The 16385-nt window shown below is 46.3% G+C and overlaps 1 protein-coding gene across 1 annotated transcript in view; it reads right to left on the bottom strand.

The window, feature by feature from the left end:
• PARD6G (par-6 family cell polarity regulator gamma) overlaps positions 1–16385 on the bottom strand; it is a 91602-nt gene that overhangs the window by 58730 nt on the left and 16487 nt on the right. Inside the window, exon 2 of the mRNA XM_042962326.1 lies at positions 6879–7101. Within this exon, the coding sequence (XP_042818260.1) occupies positions 6879–7101 (223 nt within the window). The remainder of the gene's footprint in view (positions 1–6878; positions 7102–16385) is intronic.

The following is a 16385-nucleotide window of genomic DNA, read 5'->3' on the forward strand; positions in this document are numbered from 1 at the left end:
ATTTTGTAAGAGAGATACTGAGATATAATTTATTGAAAAATAACTTACATGCCATAATGCTCACCCATTTAAGGAGTATAATTCAATGGTTATGAGTATATTTACAAAGGCCTGCAATCAACACCACTATTGAATTACAGAATATTTCAGTGCCCAGTTAAGAAACCCTAACCTCCCAATACTCCCTCTCCCTAGCAACCACAAATCTGTTTCTGTCTCTTTGGACTTCTCATACACAGTTGACTCTCATTATACATGGTAGTTATATTCTATAAAGTCTCCGTGAACATTGAATTATTGAATACTGAAACATGGCTATTTGGAAAATACATGGTTAGGTTCCTGTGAGCCTCTGACCAACGTTTTCATCCACTGAGCAACATAAAACCTTCTGCTATATGTGTTTCTATTTAAAGATATATATTTAGTGGGGTGCTTGAGGGGCTCAGTCAGTTAAGCATCTGACTTCGGCTCAGGTCATGATCTCATGGCTCGTGACTCAGTCCCACAGAGACTGTCAGTAGAGGGCCCACTTCAGATCCCGACTCCCTCTCTCTCTGTCCCCCCGCCCCACCCTCTCTCTCAAAAATAAATAAACATTAAAAAAGACATGTATTTAGTATATATTATTGATTCTTAATGTTGAACTCATAGCTAAGAGCACTTTCTATGTACAGCACATCACATCCCTCTTGCACTTAGGAAAACTCAGTAGCACTCCTGCACTAGGCATGGAGTCATTTTCAACAGTGAAATCACAAGAAAAGCACAGGAGGATTCTGGGAAGACGGCAGAGCAGGGGCCCCGGGAATCTCTCCCCGCCAGATGACAACAGCAGGGGCGGAACCTGTGTGATGGGACTGCTTTGGAACTGTGGACTCTGCCCGAGGCCTGCCACGTGTCCGGGAGAAGTAGTCGATTTTGGTCCATTCCAGCTCGCAGCACAGCAGCACCTGCCTGTCCCGCGCCCCAGCCATGTGGCAGGCAGCCGGGCACGTGTTTCTGGAGCAGCCCGCAGAAGCCAGGTGGACGAAAAGGACCCTGTCCCCCAAACGGCAGGAGGCCATGCTCTGACCACACAGGTGCGGACTCAGAGGCTGGCGGCCATTGCTGTCACCCCTCCAGCTCGAGTGACTTCAAGGGGATAAGTGCCCTCTTATCCCCCTTTTGTTTTCCACTTTTCCCCTTTCGGGAGCCACACGTTAAAGACTAGGACATTGAAAAACAGCTGCCTATTTGGGGGAAATTAGGAAGTGATGGCACATGTCCAAGGAAAGGCTCAGAAAAGGCCGAGGAAGACATTAAATGGACACCTCAGGCTGACCCCCGGCACAGAGCCTGCAACCATGAAAAGAACGATGACAACAAAACAGCAAACCCTGGGGAAGGGGGAGAATCTGATTTCTAGAGTAACCGCATCATGAGATTTGAATGTCCAGCGCTCAGCAAATCACAAGGCACACAAAGAAACAGGGGACTTCGGCCCATTGAAAGGAAAAAGATAATTCAACAGAATCTGTCCCTAAAAAGGACCCGGTGTCAGATCTACTAGAGAGACTTTAAAGCAACTATCTTAAAGATGCTGAAAGAACTAGAAGATGTGGATAAAATCATGAAAAAAAAGTATGAACAAAATGGAAATATCAGTAAAGAAGGAGAAAACCAGCAAAGAAACCCCAAAGAAATTCTGGAGCTGAAAAGTACAATAACTGAAATGAAAAATTGACTAGAGGGATTCAAAACAGATTTGAACAAACAGAGAAATACCAGTGAACCTGAAGACACGACGGTGGAAATCATCAACACTGTGGAATAGAAAGTAAATGAAGAAAACGGAGACTGAGGGACCCATAGGACATCATCAAGAGGACCGACACACACACTGTGGGAGTCTCAAAAGGAAAAGAGAGGGGCAGAGAGAATATTTGAAGAAACAATGGTTATAAATCTTCCTAACTTTAAGAAAGACATGAATATAAAATCCAAGATGCTCAGCAAATTCCAAATAAGATGAACTCAGACAGACCCACTCTGAGACAAGTTGTAACCAAACTTTCAAAAGACCAAGAATCTTGAAAGCACCAAGAGAGAGGGGAATCATCACACCCAAGGGGCCCTCAGTAAGCTTATCTGCAGATTTTTCACCAGGAACTTTGGGTTTCAGAGAAAGTGCACAACACATTCAAAACAGTGTACGAAGACAGGCCCGTCACGTGTGACTCCTATATCCGGCAAGACTGTGCTGCAAAGCGAGAGGGAGATCAAGACGTTCCCAGACAGACAAACGCTGTGGGAGGTGGGGACCACCGACCTTTTCTGCAAGAACTGCTTGTTCCCGGGAGTAGGGCAGACGCAAGGACAGGACAGGAGACAGTCACTAGAGGCCGTGCGAGAACTAAGGTCTCGGGGCAGGCCAGCACACGGCCAGTTATAAAAGGCACAGTTCACAAAAGAAAAAATAGACAAATTTGACTTTGTTCCAAATTAGAAATTTTGTACATCAAAAGACAATGTGCAGAGTATAAAGGCAACCTACAGAACGAGAGAAAATATTTGCGAGTCCATATCTGACAAGGGATTAACATCCACAACAAAAAGAGCCCCTGAAACTCAACAACCAAAGGCAACCTTGTGCAAAAATGGGCAAAGGACCTGAACAGATGTCTCTCCAAAGAAGACGTACAAGTGCCCATGAAGCACTGCAAACACCAACATCCCTAAGGATTAGGGACTTGCAAATCAAGAGTAGGAGATCCCACCTCACACCCATTGTGATGGCTACTTTTAAAGAACCAGAAAACAGGTGCTGGTGAGGGTGTGGAAAAACTGGGACCCTGTGCGCTGTTGGTGGGAATGCAAAATGGTGCGGCTGCTGTGGAAAACAGTATGACGGTTTCTCAAACACTTAAGAGTAGAACTACCATGTGAAGCAGCAATATTTACACTACAGAGTCTATACCCAAAAGAATTGAAAACAGGGTCTCAAAGAGATATTTGTCTCATGTTCACAGCAGCTAAAACATGGAAGAAACCCAGATGTCCACTGATGGGTGAATGATGAACAAAATGTGGCCTATTCAAATGGAATATCATTCAACCTGGAAAAGGAAGGAAATGCTGGCAGTCTCTCCCCTGAGAAGAACCTTGAGGACATAATGCTCAGTGAAACGAACCAGTCACAAATACTGCAGGAATCCACTTCCAGGAGGCTCCTAGAGGGGTCACAATCACACAGGTAGAAAGTAGGGTGGTGGGCACCAGGGGCTGGAGGGAGGGCAGAACGGGGAGATAGGGTTTAAAAGACAGAATGACTCGGTTTTTCAGGATGAGAAGCATCGTGGAGACGGATGGGTATACAGCGGTGGCAAGCTTCGTTGTATGTATTTTGCCACAATTATTAAAAAAGAATAAGCACAAAAAAGTGGGAAACATGGCAGTAAATAGACTGTGGCAAGGAAACGTGTGTGCCGGAAGACCTGATGCGAGAAGGCGGACCCCGCTGCACTGGCGGCCGACCCTCCACTGCCCCGCGCGTCTGCAAGTGGCCGCCGAGCGTTGAGCATTGCTTTGGGGCAACAAATAAGTTTTAGCGACTCCGCAGACACAGACTCTGCACCTCAGAGCACAGACTGAACACACCCCTCCGACAGCGGCCCGCACACCCGGCTACTCTCACCTGCCCCTCCTTCCAGGGTTCCCGCGAGCTGCGTCCCCTCAGTCCCGTCTACGACTGAGCCCTGTCCCACCGCACGTCTTGTGTGCGCTCGCCGGTCTGCGCACGCTGGGGCGTTTCCACCTTTTGGCCATCATGGACACCGCGGCAGTCAACAGTCACGCATAAGTTCCTGTGTGGGAATAGGATTCCCACATCCTGGTATTTTGTCGGAGGGTTTCCACATCTGTATTCACAAGGGAGGTTGGCCTGAAGTTTCATTGTGATGTGCATGTGTGGTTTGGGGTAAGAGATTAATGAGTGGCAGACAAAGTATGTTTCCTAAACATAACTGTGGGTTTACTTCAACATCTGTTAGAAGGCTGATGGCTCTTCACTTGTGATAGGAGTACAGTTTTCTCCTAAAATATACACCACGGTATAGAAAGTTATTAGGTAAGTGACTGAGTGAGGGTGGCTGCAGTAAAATCATGAAAACAGTATTACTGTGACCGACATCTCGGAACACCTGCTGTAGGAAAAGAACGTGGGACCTGAGTGTCACCTCCCAGGGTAGTCTCAGCGATGGCCTGCCTGCAGATGGGCACTGCCTTTCTCACAGTTAGCAAGTCTGTCCTGAACATGGAGGGTGTCAGGACGGCTCCTGCTTCCTACCATCCACAGCAACACAGTTGTCCCGCCTCTCCCACCTGGACACGGTATTTACAGCAAGAGTCCACTGAGCATGGCAAGAGCAGAGCCCGTTTCCCCGGAGATGGAATCGAGGCGCTGAGCTTTGTGAATATTACGAGTACCTTTTTTCTTTTACTTATTTTCAGAGAGAGAGAGAGAGCACACAGCAGGGACAGAGAGAGAGGGAGAGAGAATGAGTCCCAGGCAGGCTCTGAGCTGTCAGCACAGAGCCCACCGTGGGGCTCGAACTCACAAACTGTGAGATCATGACCTGAGCTGAAATAGAGTTGGATGCTTAGCTGACTGAGCCACCCAGGCACCCCAGGAGCCCTTTCCTATTTAAGTATGGCAACTATTGTTTGTTTTTTTAAAATTTTTTATGTTTATTTATTTTTGAAAGAGAGAGAGAGAGAGACAGACAGACAGACAGAGTGTGAGTTGGGGAGGGGCAGAGAGAGAGGGAGACACAGAATCTGAAGCAGGCTCCAGGCTCCGAGCTGTCAGCACAGAGCCGGACGCAGGGCTCGAACCCATGAACTGTGAGATGTCGATCCGAGCTGAAGTCAAATGCTTAACCGACGGAGCCACCCGGGTGCCCCAAGTATGACAACTATCTGAGGTAGGCGCTGCTCTCCCATTTTATAGACCAGAACATTAGGGATCAGCTGGTCAGAGTCAGCGAGAAGGTGCTAGAGGCAGGGTCTGAACTGGGGTCCCTGACAGAGGTCTCTGCCATGTGACAGAGAAAGGCACGGGTTGCAGGTGACACACTACGGGGCGGGGGGAATAAACTCTGAGCTGGCCAATTAAACTTTGAGCTATTTCTCTCAGGGCAGTGCCAGAGGGAAAGTAAACAATGAAGACAGGACACAGGGTCTCAGCCAGCAAGCTGAAAAGAGGCAGAGCCGCCAGAGTCGCCCCTGGGAAGTGGACACACTCGTGAGCACACGGACCTCGGAGCTTCCTGTGTCACCTCAGCTTCAGAGGGTCCACAGCACGGGGTGCCAGGTGTCAGCAGCACTTTGAGGGAAAGGCACGCCCTCGGTGGCACCTCCAGTTCAGCTCCGCACAGACAGCACTCGTTCCCTCTGTGACCGATGGATGACAAAGCCCGCGTGCAGATCTCCGGTTTACACGGTGCTCCGCACCCACTGCTCACCCTCCCGCACCCTGAGAGCAAGCACTGTGACCCGGGATGGCCAGGGCGGAGCGGCGGGACGTGGCCCCGATGGCCAGCAAGGAGCCCTGAGAACGGCCGCTAAGTAAGGCACAGAGAAGCAGAGTGACAGGACAGAGAACGGGCCGAGGGGACACGAAGTGACTGGGTAGCGCGGTCTGAGAGAGGGCGGCTCCAGGCGGGGGGCAGCCGGGCGCAGGTGCGGCCAGAGCAGCCGGCAGGAGGACGCGGCAGAGCCCGGGGTCACGTGGAGGCAGCGGAGCAACGCTGCAGGGCTGGGGACGAAGCAAAAGCCACTGCGCGGCAGTGACGGTGCCATCAGCGGGACGGCCAGGCTCAGCAGGGACTGAAGACGCAGAGCTGTCTGATCTCGTGCCAGAGAACCAGGCAGAAGGTGAGGTCAGCGGGTCTCCCGCTGTTCCCTTCCAGCAGCACAAACAAGAAGAGAGAATGTTCGCGGAGCCGCGGCCAGCACGCCCTGAGCTCTCCGCACGTGCGCCTTCTCCCCTCGGGACAACGTGATGCCGCAGCAGGGACTGAGGCACCGCCTGCCCTCAGAACCAGGCGCCCGGCTATACGCCTCGGCCTCCAGCGTCCCGGCCTCCTTCTGTTCCGAACACTGTGGCTGCTGCTCCCGGTCTCTGCTCAGCTCTCCTGCCCCCACTGAGGCCACTGCAGCCAACACGGCGAGCCACGGCGGTCACCCTGCAAGTGTCCCCTGCGGGCGGTCTGTGCGCTCGCTGTGGGCACAGAAGTTCCAGTCACGACCAAGTCAGCCGGGAAACGCCTCCCTGCAGGCAGCTCTTTCCTTCAGTATTTTATTTGGAAATGGGAAGTTTCTCCCAAGTGTAGAGATGAGACCAGCACGAGGCCCAGCTTCGACTCAACAGCGGGGCACACGCCCTCCCAACCATTAACCTACGTTAGCAGCCGGTTTTCCCATAAAATGATACTGTTACAGCAAAGCTAGACCCTCAGAGCTAAAAGTTAGCCAAAGTTATAATTTAAAGCTAGCATAAGTTTCCAATCCTAAAAAGACAGTGGAAAACACACACTAGCAACCACAAGTTTCATTCCTGGGTTACTGGCTAATGCCGTTTTGTTAGCGAACTCGCATCCAGTTAAAATATGAAAGCATCAATAGTATTTCTTCCTCAGTCTTTAAAAATCAGAAGTCAACACTCTTTAAGATTGAAAATGCATTTAAAATTTTGAAGACTTTCTAATAAACTGGTGTTGACCAAACACACGTTACCTTCTTTTCTACCACAGGCTAGAAAAGAGAACGCATGGCTCTGTAGCAACAGACAAAACCGAAAACTGCATGTTTGAAATGGGTGCAGTGGCCCCCGGTACCTCGTTTCTGGATGAAGACCCTGAGCAGGGGGTTGGCGCTCGAGACCGCCTTGCAGAAGTTGTCATCGTTGTTGATGGGCAGCAGGTCGCCGTGCACATCTGCATAGCCAATGGTCACGTCTGTGTTGGAGATGTGGTGCGTGTGAACCACCAGGTTGTAGAAGTCTTCAAACTTCCCTGGCTTTTGACGGTCTAAGGAAAATCTCCGGAACTCAGCCCCAAACTACAATGCAAGAGACAGGGGGGACATAAGTAGCAGGGAAAGGACGGGAAATAAGGCTTGTTCACGTCATGCCAAGCGCATCCTGAGCCTCCGTGAGGCCCGGACACAGCGGCGAACTGTGTCCCTGTCCTCATAGAGCTTCTGCAAACACACAAGGAAAGGGGAGACAGGAGTGTGGGGGATCAGTTCACTCAACGCTGACCTGTGTCCTGGACAGGACAGGTGCTGGAGCTGAGGCTACTGAAGAAAAAGCAAGGTCAAAAAGTATTAGGAGTATGGTGGACGAGATTGAAACAGGAGCCTGTGCTTAGTGAGGGCCTTCACCTGGGGTGGCTGTCCAGGCTCAGCTTGCTGTGTCCGCACAGCCCCGAGATAGGGGCAAACACTCATGGGCAGGAGGGAAGCAAGGCCAGCTGAACGCTCTGTATTTTTCCTGAGGGCAATGGGTGGTCCTGGAACAATTTCAATTTTAAGCAAGGAACTAATTTGATATGATTTGCATTTGATTTTTAAAAAAATTTTACGTATTTACTGAGAGACAGAGGGAATGAGAGAAAGCAAACGTAGGAGCGACAGGGGGGCAGACAGAGAGAGCGCAAGAGAGAGGGAATCCCAGGCAGGCTCTGTGCTGTCAGTGCAGAGCCCCACGCGAGATCATGACCTGAGCAAATATCAAGAGTCAGATGCTTAATGGACTGAGCCACCTAGGGGCCTCTGATTTGTATTTTTAAAAGACCGAAGGATCAAAAGTGGAAGCAAAAGTGAAAGAAGGAAGGACTGTGGTAAAAAGAAGGCTTCACAAATCTCAGGGAGACACGAACGTGGGCCCTGGTCCCGCCCAAAACACAGAGCAGGTTCCTCTCTCAACAGACGGTACTCACTCCGCCTGCTCTGGGAGATACCCAGGGCCCAACTTTCCTGACAGTCCCTGGCCCTGGCTCAGGTGCCCACACAGTTCTCTGCCAGGAAAGGACCCTAGGTCACCTCCCACGGGCTGAACCATCCTGGGATCCGAGGACACCACCTCTGTTTGGCCTAAGGGTTTCTGGATTAGGACATGCTGTTGTCCCTCGCTTGGCAATACAGACCTTTATTCATCAGGCAGCACAGATTCAGTGCTCTTCAACACAACTGAAAACTAATTATAGTGGTTCCAAAATACACAAAAATGAAATGTCTAATGTTTACACAATACGAGTCATTACATCATCTAGACATTATGTCAACTAGTCAAGGGCAAATCAACTCAAACCATATGGGTTTGTGTGGTTCTCAAAGTGGGCAGGCATCAGAATCACCTGGAGGCCCCTAGAGGTCTGGACTGGGCTGATCTGGAGAGCGGGCCCCATAATTTGCATTTTTAACAAGTTCCCAGGAGAAGCTGATGCCCTTGGGCTGGGGACCACACCATAAAACCACTGGTTTTAAGGGAATCAGTCTCCAAATCTCCGTGGCCACAGATCTCTGAGAACCAGAGTCTGCTGTTCCATTTCCCTTTTTAAAAAACAAAACAAACCTCTCACCCATCCCGCATTGCCCCAGGAATAAAATACTTCAGCACGCAGGACAGTGGGACTTTCCGAAATACTGGTTCAAGAAAAGCCACCTTCAATGGGCAAGCACAACCCCTAAGGCCTCCTCCCACGTACTGGGTCAGGGGAGGAGGGGCTCCGGGCTCAGCACAGAGGGCCACGCGGCAAGGCTCTCCCCCGCCGCTCTGCCGCTGTCAGAGGTGCCCACCTTGAGATGGGGCCTGTGAACACAGCACAGCAAACCGAGAAATCCTTCCCGCATTGTTGAAAGGTCAGCATTCCTCCTCTTCTCCATATTTATCCCAGCATGCACCATTGGCTGGCCCAGGGTGAGCAGCACACAATCTCTCACACACATCCTGGGGCCACAAAACTTTTGAAGACACAAGAGTTCAAGCCTACATTAGTTTAATGTGATCTTTTTTCAGATTCGGTTATGTCGTCACATCATGAATATTTATTTCAACAATAGCCGTCATCTCTCCCATCTCAGATCTAATACAAGCTAACTTCCAGAGCAATTAGTTCTTATCAGTATGCACCCTCTTTTCATTAAGCACATAAGGAGAGTTCAATGGTGTCCAGTGAAATCAGCGTATGCCTCTGAGTTTCATGTGCGGTTCTTGATTCTTCCCCCAAACCGGACACCACGCACTCACTCTGATTTAAGGGACACCGGCTGCCTCTCCTGACTCACTCCCCCTGGATTAGGCCACATCCTAGGTGAGCAGTGAGAAACAGCCCATGCTGGGCCAAGTCCCTCCTGCATTTGGCAGTCAATCTAAGGTTAATCTAATTTGTTTCTCCAATCTTTTAGTGGTTTTCTTCAAAATACGTCTTTATAATTTTTTTTAAACTTTTTTTTAGAGAGAGAGAAAGAGTGAGTGAGCAGAGGAGAGGGCAGAGGGAGACTGAGAGAGAATCTTAAGCAGGCTCCACATGGAGCCCGACACGGGGCTCACGAACAGGACCCTGGGATCATGACCTGAGCCACCCAGGTGCCCCTTCTTCAAAATACGTCTTAACGTGTGGATTGGAAATGAAAATGAATGCAGACTGCTTCCTGACAGAAAGCAAGTCTGATTTGTATTTGATAATGAGGCTGACTTTGTTAATCCATCCAGCAGTATGGTGAACAATGCTTCTTACGTTGAATGAGTCCCAAAGTCTGGCAAAAAGAGGCATGAAATGGGATATTAGCATTTTGCCTAATTTTTTTTATTATGGCAAAATACACATAACATAAAGTTTACCATTAAAAAATTTTTTTTAAATTTTTTTTATTTTTGAGAGAGAGAGAGAGAGAGAGAGAGAGAGACAGAGTGCAAGCAGGGGAAGGGCAGACAACAAGAGAGACACAGAATCCGAAGCAGACTCCAGGCTCTGAGCCGCCAGCACAGAGCTGGATGTGGGGCTCCACCTCACAAACCGTGAGATCATGACCTGAGTCGAAGTCAGATGCTTGACGGACTCAGCCACCCAGGTGCCCCTAAAGTTTACCATCTTCACCATTACTTAAGTGCAGAGTTCAGTGGCAGTAATACATTCACACTGCTGAGCAGCTGTCCCCATCCATGTGTCTTCGTATCTTGTGCAACTGAGTCCGTCCCCATTAAACACGGACTCCCAGCCCCTCCCCCAGACCCTGGTGACACCACCTACCTGCCGGTCTGTATGAATATGACTCCTCTAAGTACTTCATATGAGTGGAATCATCCGTTTTTGTCTTTCTGTAACTGGCTCATTCCCCTGATCAAATATATAATTTGAAACACTCTCATTCTGTGGGTTGCTTTACTCTGCGGATCTGGGTCCTTCTAAGGGGAAATGTTATGGCTGGGCTGTGAGCAGGGCACAGGAGGAAAAGGTAGATTGAGGCCGCTGTCTAACTTGCCTGCCAACCTAGGGCAGGTGCCATAATGTCAGTTTTTCTTAAAACTTTCCTTAATGAGCACTTAGCTTTGAAGTTGTACCTGTTCTGGACTGAGGAGACGGCCTCCCAAACAGACACCTCCCTTTGTGGAGTTCTGCAGGTTTGAATGTGGGACAGCAGGCGAGTGTCTGACGCTCAGCCGTCACTACCTTGTCATGAGCCTTGCCGCGGGAACAAACTCCTATAGTGAGGCTCGGCATTTCAGGGTGGTCTCCAGAAAACTTTAAAGTTGGTTCAGGCATTTGCATAGGGATCCCTATGTACTAATGCAGTGGTCTTCAAATGTCACATACCTCCTAAGGAATTCTGAAAAACTACCACTATAAAAAGGATAACATATTTTTAAGTTAGCATCTAAACTTTTCATAACAAAAATAAATGGTTGCAAGGGATATAATTTCCAGCATACTGTATTTCTTTTAAAAATAAATATTTTATCAGATGATCTTTTAAATACAGTCAATGAAAGCTAAATGCCATAGTGATATGATGTTACCATCATGCATTTTAAAATAGAATAACCAACTCTTTTGTAACAATCAGAAATTCCACATGGGCTTTTTTTCTGTTTGGTCCCTTGTTTCTATCACACTGCTCCAAGAGGACTGAAGCCTAGTATTTTATCATAATAATTTATGCTGGAGTACCCTACCACTCTTCTATGCAAGAAAATCAGATAAATTGAATTAAACATTCTTTTTCACATGGCCACAAGGCTCTATTTGTGGAGAATATTTCTATATTTGTGTCAGTGGTATGGAGTTTTAATTTTGCAAGATGGAAAGAGTACTGGACGGTATGCACAACGGTGTGAATGCAAACTGTATACTGTGAACTGTGTGCTCAGAAACTGGCTATGATGGTGAACTTAATGTCTGGGTTATGGACCAAAACTATACAGTAACATAAAATAAATAGATTTTTTACAGTAAAAAGTTTGTAGCCTAAGTCATTACAATGATTAAATCATGATTGAAACAGAGTTACACATTTTCATAAATAATTATTAACCATCCAAAGTAAACACCTAAAAAATCTTTCATGAGGAGTGTTTTTGCTAAATGAGGTCAGAGTAACATTGGCTCTTTTGCTCCTTCTCCTCCCTGTGAATGTAAGTTGATGGGACTGAGGGCTCAGAAGGCATGCCAGACCTCAGCTCTGTGACTCTTACCAAGTAATGTGCCAAAAATAAATAATCATAGAGTGGTCTATCATTAACAATATTTTTAATAATCTATTAGCTGACAATTAGGACAACTTTCAATGCTGTTGAAAGCAAAGTCTTGGAAACCACTGGACTTGCAAGATTTACTGCCCAATCCTTGGAACCACTTTTTCAATTTCTGGTAAGTACACCAAGAATTATATGCCAACGAATCGTGTCTGCATTTAGAGGAAACTTGTTTAATCTGATATAAAGGGAAGTAAAAATATAAAGTCAGTACCCCATGCTAATATATATATTTAAATAAAATGCTTTTATCATACTGAAGTTGGATTCTTACGTAACAACACCATTACCAAAAGTCACTCAAAATGGATAAATGACCTAAATGTAAAACCTGAAACTACAGAATTCTTAAATAAAAACATAGTGCCAAAGCTTCAGGACACTGGGTTTGGTAGTGATTTACTGGATATGACACCAAAGGCACAGGTAACAAAAGAAAAAACAGACATCGGACTTAATGAAAACTACCTTTTGTGCATCAGAAGACACTATCCACAGAGTACAACAGCCTGCCAAAAGGGATAATACTCAGAATATACAGAGAACTCCTAGGTACAACTGGTATATATCCATACAATGGAGTGTCATTCAGCCTTAAAACGGAAGGGTGTTCTTTCACCTGCTGCAACAGGCACGAAGCTGGAGCACCGTGCTGTGTGAAACGAGGCAGCGGCAGAAGGGTGAACGCTGTGTGGTTCCACGTGTAGGAGGTCCCGGGAGCCGTCAGATCATGGAGACAGAAAGCAGGCGGTAGTTGCAAGGAACTGGGAAGTTATTGCTTAACTGACAGACTTTTGGTTTTACAAGAGGAAAAGAGTTCTGGATATGGAGGGGGGGGGGGCGGCAGCTGCACAACCGTGTGAATGTACTTAGTGACACTGAACAGCACGCGTAAAATGGTTAAGTGGCAAATTTTACGTCATGCGTATTTTACCACAGTGAAAGAAATGGAGGGGAATAAGATACCCACAGGAGGCTGGGAAAAGCTCTGAAATTCCTACAAACACAGGCCACACACACATGCAGTGCTGTGTGCGTGATCAGGAGAGACCCAAGAAGGCTATATAATCTCTACCTGGTTGACCTGGGATTCTGTGAGTCAGGAAGTGAAGGCTAAAGTGGAGCCTAAGCAGCTGGAACTGACACACACATAGAGCCTCGAGCAGAGGCTGGGGGACCTACTGGTTGAGCTCACGAAAGGAAATCTCTGTGCAATTACCAGATGACCATGAAGTTAACAGTGGTCGCACATAACAAATAATACACTTTACAGAATTTGTCCAGGGAAGTCACTAAACAAACAAAAGCAGCAAAGAAATAAACATTAAAAAAAAATAAAATGTCTAGTTTTCAGCAAATTTATGAGATATATCAAGAAACAGAAAAAAAATGGCCTCCATGCAGAGGAAAATAAGCAGCCAATGAAGGGCCCAGATGCTGCACTTACGAGACAAAGATTTTAGATCAGCTATTATAATTATGTTCAAATAAGTGAAGGAAACCAAGTCTAAAGATCTGAAGGAAATCATGAAAGCAATGTCTAACCAAACACAGAATAAAAACAAAGAGATGGAAATTAAAAAAATTTTTTTTAATGTTTACTTATTTTTGAGAGAGAGAGGGAGATACAGCGTGAGTGGGGGAGGGGCAGAGAGAGAGGGAGACACAGAATCCGAAGCAGGTTTTAGGCTCCGAGCTGTTAGCACAGAGCCTGATGTGGGGCTCGAACCCAGGAACTGTGAGATCGTGACCTGAGCTGAAGTCGGACACTCAACTGACTGAGCCACCCAGGCGCCCTGGAAATCATTTTTAAAAAAAGAATCAGATTGAGATTCTAGAGTTGAAGTATATAATAACTACAGTAAAAATGTCCTAGAGGGACTCAACAGAAAATCAGAGGTGGTCAAAGAAAGAATCGGAAAATACGAGGATAGGTCAATTGAGACTGTATAGTCTAAGCAGCAGAAAGAAAAAAGAATGAAGAAAAATGAGCAGAGCCTCAGAGACCTGTGGCGTATTACCATGCATCCAAAGAAACACAGCTGGAAGTCCCAGAGCAGGAGAGAGAAAAAAGCAGAAAGAATATTTGGAGAAACAATGTGTATAAACTTCCCAAATGTAATGAATTTAACTACATATCCAAAAGTTCAACAAACTACAATTAACATAAACTCAATGAGATACACAACTAGATGCATCCTAGTCAAACTGTAAAACCCAAAGCCAAAGAGAGAATCTTAAAAGAAGAAAAACAATTCATCCTATATAAAAGATCTGCAATGATATGAATAACTGACTTCTTATCTGAAATCACGGAGGCTAAAATGCTGTGGGGTAACATGTTTGGGGGCACAATGTCAACTGAAAATTCTATATCCAGCACAACTATCCTTCAAAAAATGGAGAAACAAGACAGTCCAAAATAAACAAAAACTGGGAGAACTGTTACCAGCAGGCCTGCCTTACAAGAAATATTAAAGCTATCCTTGAGGCTGAAATAAAAGACCACTATATATTAACTGGAATAAATAGTACTGTTAAATGTAACTACAGAGGTATATGTAAATGGCAGAAAAGTATACTTTTGCCTGTTTGTAATTTGTTTCTTCTGATTAAGAGACAACTACAGAGGCAGCTTATTTTCCTGCTTCCAACATTTGTAGTTGCTGGCAGCGTGTACTTGGTCTCCATCAGGCACACTGACCCCATAGCCAGACTAAGGTCCAAAGTGGCAACACTGTGTGTGGGGCCTCTGGCTTTCCCTGGATAGTGTCAAGCTCTTGTGAGTGGAACGGGCCTGTGTTGTCCCCCAGAATGAAGTACTGATACATGCTACAACAAAGATGAACCTTGAAAACATGCTAAGTGAAGGATGCCAGATACACAAGACCACGTACTGTATGATGTATTTGTATGAAATGTATGGAATAGGCAGATTCACAGAGAAAACAGACTAGTGGTTACCAGGGACTGGGGACAGGAAGGAATTGAGAATGGCTGCTAAGAGGTAGGAGGTTTATTTTTGGGGTGAAGAAAATACTTTAAAATTAGGTAGTGGTAATGATTGCACAAGTCTGTGAATATACTAAAAACCACTGAATGTGTACTTTAAAGTTGTGAATTTTATTTCACATGAATTATAGCTTACAGAGCTGTTATTTTTTAAAAAGGTTTCATCTCAAAGAATAATTTTCTAAAATAGCCGACTGAAGACTGATTGGAAGCTGTATTCAGAAACTTGGAAACCCCAGAGAGTGACACTGGCCAAATACAATGGAGGCTCTGCTTTTGCTCTAGGCATACGGGAAATGCTGAAGGACCAAGTGTCCAAGCATCTGTTGTCAGCACACATCAATTTATAAGATAAAGACTTAAGAACTCAGGGAACCCCCCAGGGACCCCCCCCCCCCCCCCCGTGCCTGTCATTACTGCTGGGTCGTGAGACTTAGTCCAAGCTGGTAGGGCAAGCTTTTCCAGTTCAAGTTGGTCCACAGTGTTGAACTGGTAAGGACAGAGGGCAGGCACTCTGAGCAGGGTAGAACTTGCCTTCCCTCACACCCATCTCCACCCTGGCCCCAAACTGCAAAAGGCTCTCAGTCCCTCTTGTCCAATTCAGAAACTAAAACTTTATATGAATGATATTTCTGGAGTCCCAAGGCTCTGGCAATACAAATCTATTTTCATCAATCAATGTCATGTGACTCCAAGGATAATCTGTTACCACTAACATGATTATTTCTTATTTTCCAGGTTAAAAATATTAAAAATGTAAAAAATTTTTTCTTGATACATAATGAGGTCTTTCTACACTTACCCATATGTTTAAAAAAAAAATCTATTTTGTGTAGGACCCTGCAGGGCACAAAAGGCTTGTTTGGGTTAGCTGTCTTCATGCACACAATTAAGTCCTAAGCTTCCCCATGGAAAGTGCCCTTCCAAGAGTTCACACTGAGGGTCTCAGAGAAGGTGAGAGATTTGCCCAAGGCCACACAAATCCTTGATTCCACGTTGGAAATAAGACTCCATTTCTTGACTCTGATCCTTTTCTACATGGGCAGCGCTAAGCTGCTGCCACTCCAAGCTAACCGAAAAAACCATTCTTCCTACCACTGAAAACATGGTTCCCAGATTTCCTCTTACACTCACTCAGGTAACATTTACTTAAAAACTCTAAAATGTCACATTAAAAAAATGTTTTTTAAGTTTATTTATTTTCAGAGAGAGAGAGGAAGAGAGAGGAGACTGTGAGCAGGGGAGAGGCAGAGACAGAGGGAAAGAGAGAGAACCCTAAGTAGGCTCTGCACTCTCAGTGCACTTGAACTCACAAAGGCGTGAGAACATGACCTGAGCTGAAACCCAAGAGTCTGACACTTAACCGACTGAGCCCCCCAGGTGCCCCTAAGATGGCACATTTCTGATGATTAAGAAGCAGCTCTGGCACAAGGTGGCACAAGGTCATCCCCTCTGTGAGGGCTAAAGTCAAAGAGAAGAGAAGGAAATCAAACCTAGCACTTTCTTCTCATCTAGGCCGCTTCACACAGTGTCTTTCTAGCTAGAGAGGGAACTCAGGGCTTGTACCCCATGTGAT

The sequence above is a fragment of the Panthera tigris genome, chromosome D3 (genome assembly GCF_018350195.1).
Source record: "Panthera tigris isolate Pti1 chromosome D3, P.tigris_Pti1_mat1.1, whole genome shotgun sequence".
Taxonomy (NCBI): Eukaryota; Metazoa; Chordata; class Mammalia; order Carnivora; family Felidae; genus Panthera; species Panthera tigris.